Raw genomic sequence first — 24672 nt, 5'->3', positions numbered from 1 at the left:
GGAGGCGGAGAATATCGCTACGTCGTCTAAATACGGTAAAGCGAATTCTTCCTGTCCCCGCAACACTTTGTCCATGAGGCTTGAAAAGCAGTATGGCGCGTTCTTCAAACCAAAACTCAAAACTTTAGGACGGAATGTTCCCATTGGTGAAATGAACGCCGCATACCTACTAGCCTCTTCTGTAAGTGGAACCTGCCAATAACCCCTGACAAGATCTAGGGTGGAAATAAACTGAGCGCTACTAACTTTCTCAAGGCGCTCCTCGATGTTAGGGATCGGATAAATTTGATCCTTAGTAATGGAATTAAGCCTGCGGTAGTCGACGCAAGGACGAGGTTCCTTGCCCGGTACCTCAACTAAAATCAAAGGGGAGGTATAATCACTCTCACCCGCCTCAATAACACCGAGCTGTAGCATTTTCTTTACCTCAGCCTCCATAATATCGCGCTGGCGGGGTGACACCCGGTACGCCTTGGATCGTACTGGCTCTGGGGAGGTAAGTTCTATATCATGAGTAAGGACAGAAGTCCTACCAGGCCTCTCAGAGAACTGACCTTGAAACTCTTGTAAGAGTTGGTGTAGTTCGGTTTTCTGCTCAGGCGACAGCGGTGCTTTAATGATTAAGTCACTAATGACCTGATCAGCGTCTTCCCTGTTCGTCACTGAGCCTAGTCCCGGAAGATCGACCGGAAGCTCTTCTAACTTTCCCGTGTCGGGCATTTCCTCTCCAGTACCTGGTGCCTTCAACGCTACAGGCTCAATTTTATTCAGTTCGGACGTGCTCTGAATACCAGCTTGCTGCGCCTCCGACCCTTTCTCATTGTTCGACAACGTCGGCCCCGCAACTACCGCCTTTGCAGCGAGCTCCCGAACTCTCGATCTGGTTAAGGCCTGAACGCTAGCCTCACCAAACAAAAGCCCCTTCTCGCGCAGGAGGTGATCGGACCTGTTCGAAAATAGGTACGGGTACTGGGGGGGCAGCAGAGATGACACTACGGCCTCCGTCTCAAGTGCTCCGAAAGGTCCTTCAATAAGCACTTTTGCTACGGGCAGACACACGCTATGAGCTTCCACGGCTTGCTTGATCCATGCGCACTCGCCCGTGAACATATCGGGTTCTACGTAAGAGGGGTGAACTACATCCATTGTAGCTGCGGAATCACGAAGCACTCGGCACTCTTTCCCGTTCACGAGGAAGTCTCGCATGTAAGGCTCGAGAAGCTTCATGTTCTCGTCAGTGCTACATAATGACAAACACACGACTTCTCTTTTTGTTTCTGGACACTGCGCCGAAAAGTGACCCGGCTTCTGGCACGTATAACACACGCGCGCTTGCCTCCTCTCGAACCGCTTTCTGCGTTTGGCTTCGGCTGCCGCCGTCTCCTTACGTTCGGTCGGACTGCTTTCACTCGCATCCGCACTACGTGTGTCCCCCCTTGCTCTCATGGGTGTGAACTTCGGCCTCTCAGACTTGGAGCCAAATTCACCCTTTTGACCGTCCTTAGCTCCGCGAGCCCGACGCGTCACAAACTCCTCGGCTAGCTCGGCGGCTTTAGCCACTGTACTAACGTCTGGCCTATCCAAGACCCAGTACCGCACGTTCTCAGGTAACCGACTGTAAAACTGTTCCAGCCCGAAACACTGCAGAATTTTCTCGTGGTCACCAAACGCTTTCTCTTCTTTTGAGCCACTCCTGCATGTTTGACAAAAGCCTGTAGGCAAACTCTGTATATGACTCGCTTCTGCCTTTTTCATTTTCCCGAAACTTCCGACGGAACGCCTCCGCTGACAGCCTGTACTTTTTTAGCAGACTCGATTTCACTTGGTCGAAATCCTCTGCCTCCTCTCTCTTCAAGCGAGCGACTACGTCGGCCGCCTCGCCGGGTAACAAAGTGAGCAAGCGCTGTGGCCACGTTTCCCGAGAGAACCCCTGCTTCTCGCACGTTCGCTCAAAGTTAACCAGGAACAAACCAATGTCCTCTCCAAGCTTAAACGGCCGCATCAGGTCAGTCATTTTGAACGATACCCGTTCTCCTGCACCGTGTGCCTGACTTCCATTACGAGCGCGTTCCATCTCTACCTCGAGACGCTTCATTTCCAAAGCGTGTTGACGGTCGCGCTCTTCTTTCTCTTTCTCTTTTTGTTCTTTACGTTCACGCTCGTCTTTCTCTTTTTGCTCCCTCTCCTCAATGGTCTCAAGGCATTCCGACAGCTCGTCATCCTCAGCCTCCAACTCAAGAATAGCCCTTAGCAGTTCTGGTTTTCTGAGTTTGTCTGAGAAATTCAGACCCAACTCTCTTGCAAGCTCCAGCAATTTCGGTTTGCGCAACGACTTCAAATCCATGGCTGCTCCGAATGCTGCTTTCTCTACTGCCTACTATTGTCTTGCCGCAAACTAACCCGGCAGCAACGACAACCACAATTACCAGCTCTGTTTCTGACACTAACAAAAGCCTGGCAAAACTCAGAAGAAGAAAGTCCCGCACTCACCAAACCTCGCAGCCAAGAATTCAGCGCAGTCGTTCCGCTGCAGGCAACCAGTCATCACACAGGGCTCGTTGCACTGCTCCCGGATGGTCGTTGTGCTGCTCAGCATACAGTTGACCGCATATCTTCGCTGCTGGCCTCCGTTGTCGGGATCTCACCGCTGGCAACCAGTTGTTGCAAATGGGTTGCAAGCCCCAAGGGTAGCGTTGGCCTGGCGGCCTGGGGCAAAGCTGGAAACATCCGAAGGTCCCGGCAAAGGATGAGTCGACTGGCAACAGAACAACTTGTTTATTCTGGCATCTCAAAAGAGCAGCCGGTCAGGGCGACCACGTTACTCGAAGGACGAAATCGAAGTCTCTCGGCGTCCGGGGCAGCGGCGTTTTATACCCTCGGAGTCGAGGGCAAGAAGGAACGGCTTGGGAAGAGGCGTCCGATACGGCGACGCTTGAACATGTCCAGACGTGACGGGCGCGTCCGCCAGGCCGGCGCCGGTCAGACCTCCTCGCCTCCCAGTTGGGGAGCTCCTCTCCCCGGCTGCCGCGCTTTGACAAGCGTGGGCACCAACATGCGCACACACACACACACGCACGCACGACGACACGTGGCACTGAAACCTGCCTGGACGCGCTTGGCGGGAGGCGTTGCGGCAGCGATGAACGGGTCCAAATGACCGCCGCTTTGAACAAAGCCGCGGCGTCCGTTGCATCCGCGCCGGCTATACCGCGCGTCGTAGGCGAGACGTAACAGAATCCACTCAGAACCATGTTGCGCATTTCACTGTCAGTCAGGCTGTGACATTTCCTATTCCCCTATCCTTGGCCGAGAGATATTTAGAAGATATAAGAATGGGTGATGAAGCTGTGCACTGGTGTGTGTCACCACAGGTGAAAACCTTCAGAAAACATTTCCTCACTAGAGGTTTACGGCTAATCAAAATGCAGCTGCTTGGCCTGTTCAGGCAAAATGTGAATCACTACAAGGATGTTGCACTGCCAGAAATTGTCCACATTGAAAAGCAGTGGCCCTAAAGGCGCAAAATCTAGCTGAACCTAAAAGAGTGGCATTTGTTTGCCATACTGTTGCTTTAAAGCCTTGTGGTTTCTAAGCCAATGAGTGATATGGGGGCTATATTATAACAGCCAACAGGATGATATAATAGCATGATCATGTACCATGCGGCAGTTACCTCACCCTATGTATGCTGCGTATGACTGCATATGCTGAGGGCAATTAATTACACAAGTAACCTTCTCATTTAGCCCCTACAGGCTGCAGCTATCACGCTCAGGCTATATGAAACCATCTGGTCAAAATCTGCTTTCCAACTGTGGCGACCTTCACATGACCAAGCGCATTTGTTGTACGACCTTCGTATTGTGGCTGATCCAGCGAACTGGCATTGTTCTGTAGGGTGATAGAATTTACCAGCCTGTAAGCACTGTGAAATGTGCAGGTTCCTGCAGAAGTTTTCAAAATATGGAAGCAATGGAAAAGCGGAATTTTTTTTCTGCCTGGAGGCTCAGACTGCACCGGGACTTGCACTGTGCAGGTCGCTTTGGAAAGTGCAGAGTACAGCATACCCTAAACAGACAAGCTTTACCATGGTTTCGACGTTATGAAAACTTCTGCGTGCACCTGCGAATGAAGCAGGTTATATTATCTAGTTACTTCTATCGTCATGTGACAGACCATACACTGGCAGATGCTGAATGAATTCTTTATGGGACACGCTCCCCGTGCCATAATTTTAGCACGCGTTCGATTCTATGACCCCGATTTGTATATAGACCAAGCTGTGCTATGTGCTTTAAAGCCAAAAGTAACACGCGCAAATACCTTGACAGAAAAAGTATGTGCAGCTTCAGTGTCTGCACATAACCGATCTAGTGTGTGAAAGCTTTCACACCGCAGCAAATGACGCAAAATGCGCTCGACCAGCACCTCTCCGCCTTCAATTAAACATTGAATCCGGGCCTACCCAGCTCCTGTGTGGCTCAGTGCACATGCTACCTCAGTGCATGCACATGCTAAGATTGTGCTAGGGCACACCTAGGCCAAACAGCACAACAATTTTCCAGACAGCCATCTTAGATTTCGTTGTGCCACCTATAGGCTGTGAATATTGTGAATATAGCCACAGGCACCCCACAGACCTCGGGCTGCCAAACTGCCAGAAGCGGAAAAAAAAAAAATGCACAACTCAATCGACGCCTAGAAAAAGAAAACCGCATGAAGAGGGAACCGTTTGTGCTGCCGAGCAAACAATCCCCACCTCTGTTGCCAGATCACATCCGGAAGCTACGTCGCTGCGCTGCCCCCTCTGGAAGGTGTGATGTGTGCGCAGTCGCCCATGCTTAGGTAGGGATTACTTCACCTGTGTGAATCCCACTTAATCAGTAGTTTCCTGTTTTGCAACGCTGACCACTCTGTGCAGTAAGCATAAGCAACAAAGTGCACAATACATGTGTTCTCACTCAAGTGCTTAACAATTCGTGTTGCCTTGCTTGAGCTTGCAAATCCCACATAAATGTCGCACTTGCACGTCAGCATAAGTTGGCATGCAAAACAAAAAAAAGCAGTGGGCACACTCTCTGACCTGTCAGTGCCAGAACTCGATCTGCAGCAGCGTACAGTGCCCACCAATTCGGAGCCCAGTAGGCATGGCAGAGGCCCCTCTTGAAAGGAAAAAGCCGCTTGAACACCTGCGCCAACTGGTACTGAAACAGATTTTTTTGATGTCAGATAAGCTAGCGCTTCCATAAATGACAACAAGCAACAATTATGCCTAAGATGAAAGAAGTAAACAGTGCTTTTATTACGCTGTGGAGTAGAAACAAAAATTTTCCATTTAATACTGCACAGGCGCCAAGCACTTCAAATCATGCAGTGCTCTACTCATGTCAGCAGATTGACGTCAAGAAGCAAATGCCAGAAAGTGGGCTCACGCAGGTAAAAACAGAACACACGCTTCTTCTTCCTTTTCCCTTTTGTGCTAGTGTTCACAATAATTTCAGACACGTTTAAGCACAGGCCCCAGACTGTTCTCACCCCCCAAGGCTGGGATTCCTGTCGTACTGTGGCCTAAACCCAGCCTGTGAAGTTGCTTTACGTCAATTATTGCCACACTCGAATGTAAAAGTGTCTAGTTTTGCTGAAAACGTAGCTTTTGTACGCTAGAGAAGGCCAAAAAATGAAGCACGTGTACCGCCACCACCACCAGCCGTTTTCACAAGCAAACTGTGAGAGGTGAACACTGTTTTCATCCAGAGATCTCCGAGGCAAGGCCACACTGCTATCCTCTTTCAGCCAGCAATCACGGAGTCCATAACAGAATCAATGTAATCATTCACGTCACGAGTCTGAAGTGATTGGTGGGAAAAAATCATCCGTCTTCATCTCCACGTTTCTCAAGCAATGAATTCATCTGCTGCTGCCGAACAAATGTTAACAGAACCAGAAAAGGCCAAACAATCGAAATTTCCTAAGAACAAAGTATTCGTGTCCTTTTAGCATTGCAAAAGACTGCCTCAGCCATTGCTCATTCGGGTTGATACAAAGACTGCAAAAGACCAACTATTCTCAGATTATGTTCCAGTGAATCCCTAGATTCAGCTGCACATATGACTTAAAACATGGCCACGTATGCTAAAATGCAGCATTTGTACTGCTATCAGCTTTCCGTGACAGCAACAGACATCTTCTGCTGGCAATATACCAATCTTTTTCTAAGGGGTGTTCAAATGGGTTGCCACCAGTGAAGATTAGCCCCTGTTTCACAGGAATTATCAAATCACCACTGCCAAATGACAGTAGTGATAATATATATCAAGAACTCATAACCAGTCTCCAAATTACACTAAGGAGAGGAAGCTGATCACTAGTTACCTGGCTCAAGAACGGCCACAGCGAGACGCCAAAGACCAGCAGCACAGTTCCAGCCAAGCTGAGGAAATTAATGAGTCGGAACCTCCAGAGCAAGGATCCAGGAGCTGCACAAATGCATTATGTAAACAGTCGCAAACAATATCAATCAACCACAATATTTAGTCCAAGCCACGTGCAGATATCATCATCATCATCATCATCATCAGCCTTATTACACCCACTGCAGGGCAAAGGCCTCTCTCATACCTCTCCAATTAACCCTTTGCCAGCAAACTTCTTAATCTCATCCGCCCACCTAGCCTTCTGCCGTCCCCTGTTACACTTACTTTCTCTTGGAATCCACTCCGTTACCCTTAAGGACCAGCGGTTATCTTGCCTTCGCATTACGTGCCCTGCCCAGGCCCATTTCTTCTTGATTTCGACTAGGATGTCATTAACCCGCGCTTGTTCCCTCACCCACTCTGCCCGCTTCCGGTCTCTTAACGTTACACCTATAATTTTTCTTTCCATGGCTCGCTGCGTTGTCCTTAACTTAAGCTGAACTCTTTTCGTTAGCCTCCACGTTTCTGCAGCGTAGGTGAGTACCGGTAAGATACAGCTGTACAGATGTACAGATGTACATGTTTGAAATTAAGGGAGAAAAGGCCACATAACAGCAGCTTGAAGATGCTATCCCCGTGGTGCACAGCAATAAACAGTAAAGAGTAGTAAAATAAACATGGATTGAAGAAACACGATGGCCAGTTTAACAGTTGCACAATACAGAAAATGGCTATGGCATGGAATTCTTTCACACTGAAAAAAAGAAAATTGGCAATGCAGAGAAAGGAGGTAAAAACAACTTAAAAATAGAGGTTAACAATGCAAAGATGAGGAAGACATCACTGAAGCATGACTAGCAATTTCCTTGAGGATAAAGAAGAGGTTATTTTTTTATTCAAACTAAGCTTGCTCAAAAGCAAAAGGTAATGCATACCTTAGCTCTTGATGAAGGCCATAATTCGTGCATGGGTCGTGGTATGTACCAATACTCGTGATGGCGTGTTAGGTGAGGCGCTGGGTTTTCTCTGAGGTTAGATATGCGAGTAACAAAACTAAATTTGTGACGAATTTGAGTCTTATAAACTGTTAATAATCTGTTAATAACCATACAACCCACAAACATTTACAACATGGTATCGAGAAAATAGCTGTGCTGAGGAGGATAAATATGAAACATTTGCTATTGCTCGTAAAGCCTTTTTCTGTAGTTCGTTTAAGTTAATCAGAGTAGAGCTCCCATAGTAATGGTAGCAGTCAATATTGGGTAGGAACAGGGCATGATAAACTGAAAGTTCAGTTTTAGGCGGCAGGAGACATTGAAATCTCTACAAAATACCTACCACGTGGGCACACTTAACAGCACAATTTCTATTAAAGCATTGCGCGACAAAGCACAATCATTTGCATGCTGTCCACTGACATCAAACAAAGGGGAACTGTTTATAGGTTTGCAATACCAATACATTCTCTTGACCAAATGATTAAAAAACTTCATGAACATTAGCATCGATGAAATGCAAGAACTATTGCATTTAATGTCAAAATCATGTTGTAAGAACACTTCAGAAACAACACTTACCCTTGCCAATGGGCTCAGAAAAGCAGTAGTTTCGCAGCAGGTACACAAAAAACACAGGTGCCACATAGAGGTAGATGTGTTTCAGATTCAAGAGTATGGTGAACCACAGGGTGGCTTCAATGCAGCGACCCTGGAAGGCAGTAAGCATGCAAACCTTCGCCACAAAAGTACGCTTCAACAAGTCCTGCATTGCTTTAGTATAAGCAAGCAACTGAAGCATTAAACAAATGCAATTTGGATGACATATCGCAAATGGTGATTAGGTGAAAAGGTTTAATACTGTTCACAAAGCGAATCCATTCTTACTAGTACTTGACTTCCCTTGTGCCATGCAAGCATACATCAAGAAAGTTGTAAACTAAAATGCCATGTTACAAGTGCTACGAATAGCAACTAAATTTCATGAACCTTCTCTTATGACTTCAATAAACAATAAAATAAAATTAATCCCACCAGAACTAGTGTGGACTGATAAAGGAGCGAAACATACAAAGATAGGGGCAAAATACGAGAGCACAGATGAGCGTCCTCAATGCATCCTCTTATCACATTTCCATTTTTACAAAGAACAAAGGCATTAGCAGCTTCATGGCAAAGCTTCATCTCTATGATGGCTGTGTTTTAGGGAAGTACCACGTGGAGATCAAATATATTACAAAAAAGAACAGTCAAAACGCATATGTGAATTACTTATGCTGTGTAAGAGAGGTCAACAAAGATGTAACATGCATACCCTCATTGCAATTAATGCATGTATAGGTTGGAAGAGCAATTAGTACCTAAATGCTATCAAAATCAGATCATTCAATGTTTACATCAGCAATAGACACATTAATTCCTACAGTGATGGTGCCATATCAGAGCGTCAATTTTTCGCAGCAGGCATGATATCAGTGTGTGCTTGGCTGTGAATTATAACTCGTTTATGGCTTATGGGGGTTTAACGTCCCAAAGCGACTCAGGCTATGAGGGATGCCGTTGTAAAGGTCTCCGGAAATTTCGACCACTTGGGGTTCTTCAACGTGCACTGACATCGCACAGTACATGGGCCTCTAGAATTTCGCCTCCATGTATAATGGTAATTACACACAAGATTAAGCTCAAAAAGATAGGAATAAGGACATGCCATGTGAGTAAGAACACCAATTAAAGGAGGTTTATGGGGTTTAACGTCCCATAGCGACTAAAACAACACACTAAATTCTCGTTCAAAACTATATTCCTTATTAGCACTAAAACAAAACCTAAGAGCAACAGAAGCTCTGTCTAACACCTGCCGGGGGACTAAAACTATCACCACCAAACTTTCTATCATCACAAAACCTTCTAGCCTGAAAGTATCCACTCATGGAATTGCAATATCACTCCTCCATTGCAAGAGCTTGTGCTATGCTAGAATCTGCAGTCCTCGTCACATATATGTTTGCCTAAAATGCAGCATTACCTGATTCAAACAGTAGGCGACATGACTGCAGAACAGCAATTTTCTGTCAGTGCAGCTGCCACGCTCCAGTTACTTCTGCTGTGCCCTAATTTCTGATGTATAGTGACATTCCTATGTGATTAATAAGGTACAGTGATGGCCTCTAAACTGTCAGTAGAATCCCGATGTGATCCCATTTGATTTGAATTTCGAGGTGACAGAAAGTTGCGAAATTACCTAGCTGAAATGTGCCAAATTTCAGGTGTTCTGCACACTCACCGCATACTATGGATGATATGAACACAGGAGCCACAACTGCACCCTCGATCATAAAGTGCTGTCCCCACATCGCTGACTGCGTGATCGCCAGTCATGCAGTACATCCCGCAAGCAGCGAGCAATAACGTGCGACACACACAGCTTTGCGCGATTTGAAAGTTATCGCATCTGTTCCAGCCAAATTAGACCAATAAATATTTCCTGGTGTGACAGTCCCTTAATCCGCAATAAAAATGGCGGTGCACAATAAAGGAATACTTCAGCTAGTTAAACTCATATAGTAATCCTTCCAGCCTTTTTTTGTAAAATAAATTGCATAAGAGCACTTTAATCCGAGCACATTAAGCCTCAAGTGATCACCTTCAAGTAGTGTCGGACTACATCACCAATGTCGTGATTGCCAGTAACACGGTACGGACCATGAGCAGTGAGCGGTGGCATGCAGCCACGAAGCAATCCCATCAGTCATAGACAGATCTGTGTGAATGCACTTCCTGTGCGTCTTCTGGCAGATTTTTTTGTTCTCGATTGCACAAATTTTTGATGATACAAACATTTTCCGCAACCACATGACGTTCATATCGTTGAGATTCTGCTGTACTTTGGAAATTTTATGCCAAATAATGTCTGTTAGCAAACACCCATTTCGCCAAAACATTTTTTCTCCTTTCTAATAGACCTAAACAAAAAGTAAGTCATATAACAATCACAACTGGCAATCAGTAATGGACAGGTCATGTTTAAAAAATTTTGTGCCTTTTTACCAGCACTATGCAAAGTAGTGAGAGATAGCTGTAGCATATTGGTACAAGCTAGGCATACTGATTTCAAATTTAGGCACTCTTTTTGAACTCATTTACTGCTCATCCCAGTTCTTCTACTATAGTTCCACTTCACAATGATGTGTGCAATCATGCCTGGTTTTGTAGTTGTCTTTCTGCAGTTCACACAAAAAATTTAAACATACAAATAGCAGTCAGAGTAGCAGTTGCTTGTACATGCTTACATGACCACACACATCTGTCACGCTATACGCAGCAACACAATTATAGAGCACCTTTTAGTAATGCATCGCATTTGTTTTAGCCGAGCTTCGCTTTGCAAGGAGAGCAAAGGCGTTGAGCATTTGACCCCCCCAGCCTTCTCTCTCCAGTCCATCACATCCGGTATGAGAAGGGCACACACATGAAAGCAGATTCAACAGATATGACACGTTCATCTACTCTGGACATCTGTGCCTATGGTACTGGGTAGTGCATCCGTATACGCGAGAGCACAAGGAGCTTGTCGGGCCATTTGCTGGTGTCGCAGTCTCGTGTCACACCTGGCGACGTCAAATACCTATGACGACGACATCAATGGCATGTGATGTGTGGTCATGATAACCCTGTCATGCCATGGCATCACCAAACAAGAAGTGACATCACCGAATCTGAAGTGTTCCAACAATGCCTCGACAGGCTCCTTGTGCTGTCGCAACCCAAGCTCGGCATTTTCTAGGCATCCAGTATTTTTTTTGCTCCTCAAATTTAGGCAATATCTTTTAACTCCATGTGAAAGATTGATATTTCTTGCTCTCTGCTTGGCGTGTTCATTTCCTTTTTACTATTCTCCTCCCCCTCTCTTTCTGTGTACTTTATTCCACCATTGCCAGGCTGTCCCCTCTGCTCTTTCAATCCAATTTACTCCATGACTTGCAACAGCAACAATAAATGATAGCAAAAGCAAGGAGGAAGATGAACCATTAGCACTGCTGAGTCATCTTATGCTTCCCTTTTGCATATTTACACCCTCAAGCTGTTGAGCATGATATGTGCACATCTCTTCATATTACAACAATACGCAAATGGCTCCAATTCAGGGCTTCATTTCCGTTCCTATTTTGAAGTTACCATGTGCTGAGACACGCATTTTCTCTGATCGGAACTGTAGCACTAGGTACTGCATTAATCATAAACTATGACATCAATAGTGACTTTCTATTTATTTTTTGTTTAGACATACCTGAAAGAGACGTGCCACAGAAAGAAGGAGTATCCCATGAAGAAAACCGTTGTACTGGAAATGCACGTGGTCCACAAGTAGCAGCCCAGGATTCCAAAGGAACAGCATTGACAGCACAGTGGTCTTGTCCAACCAGGGATCATTCTGGCCAGAGGAATGGGCTTCCTTCCTCGGTGAAATCAGCCCTTGCCATCTGCAATCGTCAAACATAATTATACTATACTTCTACTGCTGACAATTGTGCCCTGTTAATATAGACAACTCACATTAAGGACGATTTTTCTGTGGGCTAAATGCCTCGGTGATACGGCAACTGGCAGTTTGGACAATGGACAGGTAGGGCCTATATATTTTTGCACAGTAATATGGCCAGTGACATGAACAAGATGTCAATTTCCCTAATCATATATATATATATATATATATATATATATATATATATATATATATATATAGCCCATTTAGTAATACTGTATATATATTTCCCTTCCCATATTTTGAGTGCAGGACACATGCGAAAGGCAGTGCAAAATATTACGCTATGTTTTCACTAGGCTGCTTAAATCCCAGTTTCAGCAGAAGCTGCATGCAATGCTGTGCATGTAATGTAGTCGCATATTGTGCATGAGACTCCATCAGATTTTTATCACTGCAGATAAGTGCATGCCTCGTGTCATCCTGTTCAAACCACTGACGTCACAGCTATGTATCACCTGAATGGCGCATAGCGTATTTACTCGCATTTTGTGCAATTTTTTTTTCTAAAATTAAAGCTTCAAGAAGCGGGTGTGCAAATTCTGCGGAGATTTCGCGAGCATGCCCTAAAATACTCTACAAAGGTCATAACTTGCAATGTATACAGTATAAACCGTTTACAGAAAGCAGTTCACTTTGTCCACGACTGGTGGCGCCACTAGGATGGCCACCATTCCTGGCGTTCGGAGCCATCATTAACAGCATCAGTGTGCAGTGCAAACTGCTGCTGTGCAGCTTGTGTACGAATGCCAAGAGACACTCAAACACCACAGTAGTGGTATAGATGTCATGCGTATTGTTGGATTAATATGTACAGCAATGTCCCTGTGGCCTAGTGGAAGAAAAATAGAAGCGCTTATTACACATGGTGAACTTCGCGACACAAGCTGCTATTTTTTGAGGAGCTGCCTTACAAGTTCAGACTGCTTTCTGGGAAAGCAGAACATTAATTTGTTGTTCCACGAAAAAAAAAAAATGAACATATCACAAACCCCACGCACCAGTTTATTTCAGTCCCAGCAGTAGCGGGAATGCCAGAACAAGCTCGTGATATCTCCACAACAGTAATATATTGCGCTGCAGTAATTCCACCACATTATTTTCGCAGTGCATTAAAAAGAATCTTGTCGCAGCAATTAGTGTGAACACGTTCGTGAGTTATCATGCGAAGAAGGAACATCAATGACACTAAAAACAAACCCTCGCCAAAAGGAAGAAACAAAGGCTAAAAACCAATGGTGTGTCGAGATCTGTACGTACCCCTTGTTCACATATGAAAGGAAGAAAAGCTAAGTTGGCCGTATTTATATGTGCCATGTGTGCGTGCCTGTAACCTCGCTAACTTTCGAAACACAGCTCCAATACATTGAGTAATTGGTGTTTTATTCGACGTTTGCAATCAGTGCTTCCTGGGTGTCAGCATGTTGCTGAATGCAGTGTTATGCACACTTGGCACTAGTACTGTGGAAGGTGGAATTTTTTTGCGACCGTCCTCAGAGGAGGAATTTCGAGATTTACCTCGTCAGCTGCATCGGTCTACGGCAGTACACTAATGCACGGGAAAGTGGCGAAATTTATCACAACAGAAATTTGTATACTCCAGCTCATTCCGGTTGGCTACATATGCAGGTGCTGAACTCCGGAGCAGTTTTCAGACTTAGCAAGAGAGCACAGTCGAACGTCACTAAGCTCCTGAAATACCTTTTAAACACCGGCAATAGTCTCCCTTTCGAAGCCGGAATGCTCACGAAGGATACAGTAACATCTGGGTAATCGTCTGGTGATCCAATGCACACACACATTCGGTTGTAAATCTTGTGCACAGCACTGAGTGGTGAACATTTTTAATAGCTCTGTACACATCTTTTGGCAGAAGTATCGAGCCATACAAAGGCAATGCTTCGCTTTTAATCTAAGCAATTTGACAACGAATTATGAGGTCCACGAAGAGCATTAGAAGGTGAATTGATTGAAAAAATAACAAGCAGACAGCTGCACCGCAGTTTGTTGACACATTCGAGCCAATGCGGCAAGTTGGAAGGAGACAAGTAAATAAAGTGGTTGAACCGAACATTTGCCAGCACCAACACATACTATGCACACTCATGTGAAGTTTTTATGCTGTCTGACAGTCCGTTATCCACAGCGAAAGCCGGAAAAGCGTCTGGCAGCTGGGCACCAGTGTGCCGCCAGCCGTCAAAACATAAAGGCCCGAAGGCCGGCAGTGGTGGAATGGTCACGTGACCCAATATGGCAGCGCCCATACTCCCGCGCTGTTCGTCCTTGTTCGTCCTTCTTCTTTTCTGTCTTCCGTCTTTTCTTTTCCTTGGCTAAAAACGTGCCGTTGCGCTGAAGAACTATGAACTTCAATCAACAATACCAACTAGCCCAAGAACTAACTCTACTGAAGTACATAAGTCAGCCTCGCAACTAGCGCCCCTTGCTGGCCAAAAAAAAGTTGACTTCCCCCTCCCGGCTGCGCCTGCCCCAGGCCCATGTTGTGTAGTTCCCCGCACGTGAAGGCATGACAGCGCGTGCGCAGCTCAAAACAATAAACGCGGAACGATACAATCGCAAAGCCAGCAGTAAGGGCAAATGGAGATACAAGACGATAAAACCTGGCAAAGCAGCGGCAAACAGAACAGCCAACCACTGGGTAGTTCTGGATTCTGGCGTGACGCACTCTCTGGAGGTTATCAGAGGTTTGCTCTCTCAGCTGCTCGTACGGGAAAGCGGCCATTGACGCGAATGAGCTGGGTAAACGGCGTGAAATTGACTTTTCTTCACTGCAACCAATTTACAAACGGATTACTACCTTTTAACATTCACTCGCCTTTCGAAGCCACACGCGGCGACGCGGCCGCACCAATCTTCTGAAGCCTCCCCTGCACGCACTCGCGTGCATGCTGGTGTGCTTGCCCAGCAGGGAGCGCAAAATATGCGAGTAAAAGTTTTTTATTTATATAAATCTGGGCAATAAATTAGAGGCACGCAAATTAAGCGCGGATGCAAATATCAAGGGTAAATAAGGTACATCATAGCGCTAGCGCCATCTGCTTCAAGTCTGTTTACGCTCTCCCTTCCCTTCACTGAAAATCCTCCTTGCTCGCCCACCACATGCCACTATGGTCACGTAGTTAGTGAGACAAGTGCACAGTGCAAAGCGCCCATTGCTAAGCCCTCCCTTCCCCTTAAAACGATCTCTCAACCGTTTGCTACGGGGCCACATAGTCAATGAAGAAAGCATGGGATGCAAAGCACCTGTCATTACATAATCCGTGCATCTACTCCACTGAGAGCGCAGGAGCACCATGCATCAGACATGTCGCTGATTCGTGTTGCGCCCATCACCCCCAGTGAGACGGAGTGCAAAACTGTCCATGGCGCTGCATGCATGTTTGTGGCATGACTACCCGTGCGTCCGTGCTACTTTAACGCGTTCGGCACCTGTCAATAACCTGTGTGCAGATATGTACTAGTGTTTCTTGAGACATGAATAATTATAGTAGGAAGTGCACTATCAGGCAACTCACAGTTTACGAGGGTCTTCAAACTGCACTGCAGGCTTTTTTTAGTTTTTTTCATGATAACGGCAGCTAGATACACACCTTGTCTAATTCTGACTTAGCTACATACAGATATGCAGCAGCTGGTTTCATTGCTGTTTTTTTTCCCCAAATACATACTTCTTGTTTTTCTTTGCAGGACAATAGAGCTGACAACTCACTTCATGGACGGTTTAGGTTGTGAACTAAAGTGTCCAATGATGCATGACTGAAAACTAAAATGCAGTGGAAGTTTTTGAGCTCACGCACCCTTCAAACAGATAGGATGAACACACAAGAGATCGATCATGGCTAACATAGCAGTGGTTAAAATGGCCCTGACAAGCCTTTCTCCAAGGGTACAGCTTTGTACATCTCCATGGTGGAATTGCTGCTGTGCTGCAAGGTACAGCAGCAAACCCAGTACAGGAAGTGCAATGCCTGATCCACCATAAGCTATCCTGCTATACCCTTCCTGTTAGATTATGCACTCACAATTGTATTCTACTCTCCTCTTGGATAAGGAAATGAGACTATGGTGGCACTTCATGTTCAGTGATGCAACAATACCAACTCTGATGAAACCGAAGCCACAAACAATCGGACAGCAAGGAGTTGAATGAAACATAAGAAAAGGTGGACAAGTGTGTTCCAAAACCCCTTGAGTGACAATGGGTCTGAAACCACACGGGCAAAGGCGTCAACCTCTGCCCTCCGTGCATAAGGCGGCAGTGTTAGTACTCAGTTTCTTGCCTAACCAGGACTCTCCTCATCAGAGTTACTGTGACACTATGTCCAGTGCTATGAAAAGAACCACCATAATTGTCGCATCATGCTGCTGACATAGTGCACTTCAAGGAATTGGTACTGTTGTTCACTGGTTACGACATCTCTGCAAAAAGTATCCAACTTTGCTTTACAAGCTGACAACCAGGGGCCTTACTGCAGATATAAAAAAACTACCATTTCAAGAGACAGTGCTCCGGTACTGAGTGAGAAGCCATTGTTTTTAATGTGATAGCATAAGAGTTCACGTCAGGAGCAAAATCCGCCATCCGATGCCATAAAATTAGCTGATAGGTCCAAAGCGGTCATGTGACCTTGTGAAGTCATCACAACATGGCCTGATAGGCCACCCTGATTGGTTGAGAGAGGTCATGTGATTATGTGACGTCATCACAACCTGCTCGGAGTTTCATTTCGGTGGAAATAAACGTTTTGATGATGATGATGATGACCAGATTGTGACCAACCTGCCCATCATGGCAGGCAGCAATTAAACTAATGATTAGTTAAGAGGGGCCATGTGACCTTGTGATGTCATCACAACCTACCCAATGGGTTGTGAGCAACCTAGTTTCTAGATATCAACCAAGATAGCATTAGAGTTCATGTCAGGCGCAACCTGAGGCAGTCCGGTATCATGAAATTTGCTCAAGCAGTCTGAATATGATGGTTGATGGACTGACAATTGCAAAGAAACTGATGCAAACATGTACAGAACAGAAGCTGCGACAAATGTGAAATATAATGCAATTGCATTCCACTCTTGAGGTGACTTAAGCGTCCCTATAGTTTTTTTTATCCTTTTTCTTCTGTCACTTTTTTTTCTTATGGCCAGCTCCAGAAATGTGAAATGTCAATGCAAAGACAGGAACCACCAAATCATACCTATTACTATCTCTCTAGATAACTTCCCTTGGCAGCTCATATGCTTAACACCAGAGCTACTCTCACCTTTCAAAGCACACTGCTACGTTTTCCTTCACGATCACATTCTATTAAACGGTACTGTAGCTTTTTGTCTTTTTGATGTTCCAAAATGCTTTGCTTTTCGAATAAGACTTTGCCTTTAGGAATAGCCACAACTGGCATGGAGGCATATCTGGGTTGAAGTCGGTCATCAAATACAGGCAATGCCAAAAAACCCTGCACACGATGTGGCACTGGGAGGCTCATCAAGCTGCTCCGCCATTCTAAATGCAAGGCCAACATTTTACACTGCGCCGTTTAAAAGCAAATCCTACTACCAATTTAAAATACAATGTGAGTAATGATTCATGCAAACTCAGTGGGGGTTTTTTCTGCCAGGTCAGCCACGGGGTGATTCCTGAAAAGACCTTTTGTATTGTGCAACATTGTATTTTTGCACTGTTTGCTGTTTGCACTTTTTTTTTTTCCTTTCGTCTTCTATCACGTAGTATATAACCACACCTATCCAGGCCCTATTTGGGCTGATAGACTGAATGAATGAATAAGAGCAGTCAGAAGCCACAGCACTCTGAGGCTTCTGAGCCTTAATTCCGTCCTTATTTTCAACATAGGAGGCCAGGTTTGTACTTGAAATGAGCATATTAGGAGCTGGAAATTTAAGGCAAACACTGAGACCAGCAATATAATTAGTATTGAGTTAGAAGAAAAAAAAATTGCTGGTATTCAAAAAAAAACGTTATGGCCATGATAGAAAATGTGGTTTTGCAGCAGGTAGCATTACTTTTCCCCTCCTATTGATGGCCCGTTGCGATGGCGCAATTTCTATGTTCTTTGGCTACTGAGCACAAAGTCGCGGGACCGAATCCCGGCAGCGGCGCCCACATTTCGACGTAGGCGAAATGCAAAAGTTCAGTGCGGCACTTCAGGGGTTTGAAATTATTCCGGAGTCTACTAGTATGTATACACTCGCTCTCTCTCCTTCCTTTCAGCCCCCCCCCCCTCCCCCCCATCCTACCCTCCCTCACGGCGCGGTTTACGCACCCTCACTGGGTGCGTAAACACTGAACTATAAGAAGCAGCTTGACACTGTGCAAAGAAATCGAAAGTGCACTTACATCCAAACAGCGTAGACGAGAACCAGGTCGGATGCAATGACTGTGAACCTTTGAAAGTAGATGGTCAACGGGCTAGCATAGTTGAGGTTTTCCAATTTCAACATCCCGGGATCCACGAACTGAGCAGCAAGCGACAACAGATATTCAAACCAGGCGAAAAGCGGCGGGTAATCCAATGTCCATTCTGACGTTTTCTGAAAAAAGCAGAACGAGTGGATGTTATTCGCAGTCATTTTCCCATTCAAAACAAAACAGAGTAAAGGCGGCAATTTTAACTCCACCCGAGTTTAAAAGTGAAACCCGCGACAAACAGTCACATTGTCGAGCATAAATTCAGGTGGAACTAGAAAGTAATTAAACATAACACTGAAGGAATAAGTGAACAAACAGAAGTTGCAAGGAAAAGCTTGAATACCTCGAAATACCACTTCGATGTCGGTAGGGAGTGAGTGATTGCCAGCCAGTTTCGGTGCACTTCGAAGTCCGTGGATCGGCTGAAATAATATTTTTGCAAGACATTTTTTAAAAATATCTCACATATGGATTCTCGTCAAGTTTCGAATACCGAGACGAAAAATATACGTGCGCGCCGGCAATGTCAACAACAGATTTAGCAAGCGCGCGTTAGGCACTTCGGAGTCAGGTCATCGGTTCTTACTAGGCAGTGATGAACAGCATCTTGATGCAGGTCACTGAGACAGCGATACTTAGGAAATTAGACATGCTGGCCGCGGTCTGCCACAACACCGCAAGTCGCTGCACACGTGTTCCCAGCTGATGCAGACAATCTACGGAAGTCCGGATTCCTTTCGTGTGACAATAAAAAGGCAAGTAGCGACAATGCACCTATATTTCTGCGCATAATGACCACAAAAAGTTTTAGCGCTGCAATCGTTAATGCAGTTTAAATTGATTATCACAAGCCTATTTGCGCAGAAAATAATTTTTATACCTCAAGTCACCATGCTTAAAACATTATATATATTTAAACAGTCTATTTTATTGTTTTCTAACTACAAATAATAACTTTTTATAAAGCCCCATTGTATACTTTGCCGTCGCTAGCGCCTTTGCAAATGCAGCGGCTTATTATTTATTTCTTCAACACTTTCGTATGAACGACTGTGTGTTACATGTATACGCCGGGAACGTGCATGGCTTGTATCGTTGTTGTATGAGTACCGAGAGGTGTAGTTAATGCCGCAGTATTTGTGTTTCTCGCGTGCTTGTAGCGTCATACTGCCTGCCAACCAAAATTTTGGTAGTTAGCGAGCTCCCGTGTGTGCTCTGAAGAGATGTCTGTGTACCACGACGAGGTCGAGATAGAAGACTTCGAGTACGACGACGAGCTGGAGACGTATTTCTACCCGTGCCCATGCGGAGACAGATTCGAAATAACTAAGGTCAGCAGCTAAATAAAAAAAAAACAAATGCCAGCCTCTCTTGTAAACCAGTCCAAAATAGAGGCAAGGCGGAATTGCGTCAAGTGTAAATTTGATCTTCGCGTCATATAGCATCATCTGTTCATACCATTGTCCAGTAAAAATAGGTACGCTTCAAACGCAAAATGATAAATGTTTTAATGTTTATTCCGGCTACATTTGTTAGGAGGACCTGCTGAATGGTGAAGAGGTTGCCACATGTCCCAGCTGTTCACTGCTGGTGAAGGTGATATACAATCAAGTAAGTATTGCAGCTTATCTTTGCAGAAAAATGTAAACATGATTGAATGCTATGGCCTATAGGTCTAATCCGGGCTGTGATGTGAATACTGTAAATGTACTGCACCGCGATCTGTGGTGTCAGATCTACATTTCTGTGGTGTTGTACTCTACTTGTGTGAACTGCGCATAATGCTGTGGTGCGAAATATATTAGTTCCTTACTATGAATATAACCTCGCAGGAGGACTTCATTCGAGACAAAGACATATCGATCAAGGCAGAAGAACCAGCCAAGCTTCAAGCAACCAGCTAATCAAGAGGTGCTTTGATGGGCAAAACAACTGCCTGTTGCTCACGCGGAAGTCTTCAGCGTCAGCTTGCAAAGATGAAGCTTCTAAATGGGAAATTTTCCAATACCTTACTGACATGTTTGATTTCTTGTGCCATATACAGTATTCGTAATTACAAGTACAAAAAAAAGTTGTATTGATTGAATCTTGAAATACACTGACTACAGCTTTCAGTAATGCAAGAACGTAGCACTTGCAACAACTGTTAAAAACCGGCAGTGGCGGCTGCATTTTGAAAAAAGCGAAATGCAAAAAACGCCTCTGTACTCAGATTTTGTTGTGCGTTGAAAAAATAATATAAGGTGCCCTTCACAACAGTATGCCTCATAGCCCAAAGTATAGCCTTGGCCTTAAAAATGTATAAACTGTGGTAATAACTGCCAGCACCTTTATTAAATTTTTATCAATTGTGCCAGATGCAGTCACTTTTTTCACTTCTGCAGTTGTGAAATACATTGTTACAAGTGCACAAGTGACCAGTCTGTTCTGTTTTACAAGCTGTCTTGGGTGTCTGCTGGGAAGTTAGTCACTGCACTAAATATTGCAGTGACAACTGTTCCACTTATTTGTGGCTTACATGAATTGCATCACTGAATCAGCCATAAACTGGGCCCACCATGTTTATCTCTTTCAGTTTACATGAGTACACACATTCATGCAACAGCATTTAGGTCGCCTAAAAGCAAGTGGTGGTAGTAAGCAAGGTTTAGAAGCTACAGGGAGACATTGCTGAACATTTGAGTCAAATGCCATTGAAGATCATTTTCAAATACTTTTGAGGCACTGGTGCGGCACAGATGTTGGAGATTCCAGATGCACTTTCAACTTGTCAGTAGGTTGTATGAATTGTTAAGCCACTTTCCATAAAGCACAAAGTAATGAGGATAACTGCATATTGAATAGCCAGGAAAAGACAGCAGCTTAGCTACAGTCATCTTGCCTCAATGCTCCCAGTCTCAAGCACCTATTGTGGAAAAGCCTGCATAAATGCACAGAAAACATCTAAGCACACCATTACTTCACTTTCATTATGCTTGTGCCAATCCAAACACTTACTGTATGTGCTGAACCAGGTCCTGGCTGAACTAACTAGCATTACAAACTTTATGCAATACCTTTTCATCTTACAATAAGTAGTTTTCTTACTGGCTTGCCCCCCTTCCCCTTTGTTCTCGTTATGTGCATACTTATCTGGAGTGCTTCTTGCTGAAAACGTTACAGACCTAGTGTGGCACCGTTTCCTTGCTTTAGAGCTGCTCATAGGCACCTTTGAAAAAGCAAAAAATGCACACACACCTGAGGACAAAGACGGGTAGAGGTATATTTATTAAGTGCCATGAACACTGGCTTGGTCACGAGTACACAGGGCTCGTGTGCAGAGGCTAACTTCCCTTAGGCTTCATCTGATTGCTGCGGTCGCCTCGACACCGGGGGCAATACCACCGGCCTTTTGGCTTGGTGGTAAGCATGACGCATGAGAAATGGAACCACTCGATCGCACACTCTTCGTTATCGCAGCAGATCATCTCTCCGAAGGAGACCTGCTCGCAGAGGCAATAGGTGGGCTCGTCGGGGTCGATGGGCGGCTCTGCGGGTGACGGTACCCCGCCGCCCCTTTGCTGGTGGCCCTGCTGTCCCTGCTGGTGCCCCTGCTGGTGGCCCGCTGAATTCGAGGCCCCACGGCGCCGTTTCTTCTTGGGCTGCCGCCGGCCGCAGGTGGGATGCGGTGCGGGCGTCTGCTCATCGTCGTGCCCGCGTTGCCTGCGTGACCGCTTGGCCTCGCGCGTCTCGGGCTCATGGTCCAGGTTGCGGTAATCCTGGTCCAGCTGGCGCACCTTGTTCTCGATCAGGTCCTGGATCTGCTGCAGCAGTTGCAACTTGTCGTCACCGAGCTCCTGAGACTTGATGAGCGAGTGCTGGATCTGCAGCATCACCTTCTTGCGGCCGACGTCCAGGTCGCGCCTGCAGAGTAGCACTCGCTGCTGCTGCAGCTCTGCCAGCACCTCTGCATGGAAAAGAAGAAACTAAGGCACGCAATCAGGCTCTCATCATTCATCACCAGTCTAACTACATCCACTGCAGGACTAAGGCTTCTTTTGTTGACCTCCAATTAATTGACCCTGCCCTGTGCCAACTGTGGCTACCTTTTCCCTTGAAGTTTCTTAATCTCACCTGACTGTCTGCTGCCCCTTCCTGTTTGCCTCCTCTTGGAATCCGCTTTTTACCCTAAGGGACGATTAGTTATCTTCTCTTCACATTACATGCCCTACCCATTGTGTCTTCTCGATTTCAGCTAGAATACCATTTACTCAGAGACCCACTCTGCTCTCTTCTGTCTCTTAGCGTGACACTTATCACTTTCTTTTTATCCACCTTCTCTACCCTGAATTTATTTCAAGCCTTTTTATTAGCAGGCATTAGGAAGCAGCTAATGGCAGTGAATTGTTATTGATATCAATCTGTTGTCAACTAGACAACAGACGAGTGTCCTAGACTTGCGAACAGATGTGTAAATACTTTTTCTTATCGGCAGATTACTCTAGATTGTTACAATCTTGCTAAAATTAAGTATAGCAGCCACAAGGTGAAGACTGTGGACAGATTGCTGCAACATCACAGAAAGCAATCCAGAAAACTGCACCTTAATGTCACTTTATGGCTTCACTTCAGTTCAGTCTTCATAATTATTTTTATGCAGCCACACAGAGGTCACAAATTCCTACTGTTTTCAGTGTACACAGCCAAGTAACGAGTAATTTCTGAGATATGTTGAGCAATATAAACTGGACTGTACAGCATATCCTGGCAGTTGCTTATTGTTGAAACCCATAGGGCACTTGAGCACTGAACAAATTAAACTTGACAGTAGTCTACGGTGAATACGCTTTACACAGCCCTGAGTAAAGGTCAAAACAACGCACGTTATAGCTAAAACTCGCAGCTAAGAATGTTGCTGACCTGAAATATATTACCTCGGTCTAGATTCTGCAATGCTCAGGTGCAGCAGTATCTCTAAAAAGTTTAACACGAAGATAACTGACAAGTGGCGTCGCTTGTGGTGCTCGCAGAGCGCAGCGCATTTTGAAGGTAGCAGATTACAAGGCAGCAACTGCAACATGCTCACAAACTCCACGACTCGTTCGAGCTCATCAAGCTTTAGTTGCTACACATGTTGGGTGCCAAGCGAACGCTACATACCAGATCAAAGCACCCATAGCGCGGCATATGATCGAGTGCAAACAAGTTGGTAGTTACGCTGTATCTCCGATTTGAGTTGACGTGTGCGATTTCACCACCTATCGCATGTCGTTATGAAACGCGTACGCTCGTCGACGCCAACGCAGTCGATATGGGCTGCAGACTGACTGACTAGTGGCCTTTCTAACGTTTGCAACGCCCAGCAAGGTGTGCTTTCTGATACAGCGGACGATGCGCCGCTGAAAGCACGGTGAATTTAACATGGGGAAGGCCCTGCCCTCCCCACACACAGTTCCACTGGCCTGTTGCCAAGCGTACGCACTTCAAGCGTCAGCAGCCAAGGCGTCCTCTCAACAAGGTGAAAAGTTAATCGTCAGTGCTCCGCTGACAGGAACGCCCGATTTCGCTATGTCGGGTCCCACCACAACGGCAAATAAAAGCAGCGACATACCTTGGTACTTGAGGTCCAGCTCCCTGAGCTGGCTGAGGTTCCTCTGCACGTCATCTGGCAAGTTTTCAACGCAGTCGAGGTAGTCTTCGATGTAAGCAGCTGAACACAGGGCCTCTAGAGCGGCCTGATTCAGTGCTACATCCCACGAGCTGCCTTCTTTGGACGTAATGTTGAATGCCTCCCGGAACCAGCTCCGATGACACAGGCTGAGGCGCAGCGCCGTCGTTTTGACTGAGGATGTTGAGCTACGATTAGCTACCGCAAGCGATGCTTGCCTTTCATGCCCCGAATCGCAGAAAGCGAGCGGTTTGTTTTGGTTTACTAGCACAGTCGCGCTAGCAAAACGGAACGATCAAACTCGATCAAGTTCTCATCTGGGATCAATGGCACAACAACAACCAAACTGGCCAAACCACGCCACTAACTTTACGGGCTTGGCTCGACTTAACTCGACTCACGACGTTCTCAATAACAACATTAAAATAAACAAGCAGAATAAAACTCACAAGCAAAAGCATTTTTGGCGGTAAAATCTAAGCTGACCGCTAGAGGACCCATCATCCAAAGCGATGCGCTATGGTTTCACTGAAGCGCACAAAATAACAAAACCATTTTAATAACATTGCTTGTAGTTAACAAGTATTCTTATAAAATTTTTAAACGAGCTTTTTTTTTTAAATACC

The 24672-nt window shown here is 45.4% G+C and overlaps 3 protein-coding genes across 3 annotated transcripts in view; 1 reads left to right on the top strand and 2 right to left on the bottom strand.

Moving 5' to 3' along the window:
- Positions 1-19148, bottom strand: part of xit (ALG6/ALG8 family glucosyltransferase xit) — a 31957-nt gene extending 12809 nt beyond the window's left edge. Inside the window, exons 1-7 of the mRNA XM_077661952.1 lie at positions 18986-19148; positions 18743-18821; positions 18328-18521; positions 11700-11892; positions 7994-8123; positions 6373-6476; positions 5084-5204 (exon numbers count right to left, since the gene is read on the bottom strand). Coding sequence (XP_077518078.1) covers positions 5084-5204; positions 6373-6476; positions 7994-8123; positions 11700-11892; positions 18328-18521; positions 18743-18821; positions 18986-19050 — 886 coding nt within the window. The 5' untranslated portion in view covers positions 19051-19148. The remainder of the gene's footprint in view (positions 1-5083; positions 5205-6372; positions 6477-7993; positions 8124-11699; positions 11893-18327; positions 18522-18742; positions 18822-18985) is intronic.
- Positions 19149-19462: 314 nt separating this feature from the next.
- Dph3 (Diphthamide biosynthesis 3) lies at positions 19463-20755 on the top strand. The gene is made up of 3 exons (XM_077661951.1): positions 19463-19730; positions 19936-20010; positions 20232-20755. The coding sequence occupies exons 1-3, from the start codon at positions 19623-19625 to the stop codon at positions 20301-20303; spliced, it is 255 nt and encodes an 84-aa protein (XP_077518077.1). The 5' UTR covers positions 19463-19622; the 3' UTR covers positions 20304-20755.
- Positions 20756-21647: 892 nt separating this feature from the next.
- Positions 21648-24417, bottom strand: LOC144128509 (inhibitor of growth protein 2-like). The gene is made up of 2 exons (XM_077661950.1): positions 23990-24417; positions 21648-22345 (listed from the first exon to the last, which is right to left on the bottom strand). Exon 2 carries the CDS (start codon positions 22269-22271, stop codon positions 21723-21725), a length of 549 nt encoding a protein of 182 aa, XP_077518076.1. The 5' UTR covers positions 22272-22345; positions 23990-24417; the 3' UTR covers positions 21648-21722.
- Positions 24418-24672: the final 255 nt, after the last annotated feature.

This window comes from Amblyomma americanum, chromosome 4 (genome assembly GCF_052857255.1).
Source record: "Amblyomma americanum isolate KBUSLIRL-KWMA chromosome 4, ASM5285725v1, whole genome shotgun sequence".
Taxonomy (NCBI): Eukaryota; Metazoa; Arthropoda; class Arachnida; order Ixodida; family Ixodidae; genus Amblyomma; species Amblyomma americanum.
This window is presented reverse-complemented; position numbering and strand designations above follow the sequence as displayed.

What these genes read in the sequence shown, in the direction of transcription:
- Dph3 (XM_077661951.1), top strand. Translation starts at nt 19,623, where the DNA reads ATGTCTGTGTACCACGACGAGGTCGAGATAGAAGACTTCGAGTACGAC. An exon ending in ACAGATTCGAAATAACTAAG is followed by an intron (nt 19,731 to 19,935) that starts GTCAGCAGCTAA and finishes TACATTTGTTAG; the next exon opens with GAGGACCTGCTGAATGGTGA. An exon ending in TGAAGGTGATATACAATCAA is followed by an intron (nt 20,011 to 20,231) that starts GTAAGTATTGCA and finishes ATAACCTCGCAG; the next exon opens with GAGGACTTCATTCGAGACAA.
- LOC144128509 (XM_077661950.1), bottom strand. Translation starts at nt 22,271, where the DNA reads ATGCTGCAGATCCAGCACTCGCTCATCAAGTCTCAGGAGCTCGGTGAC.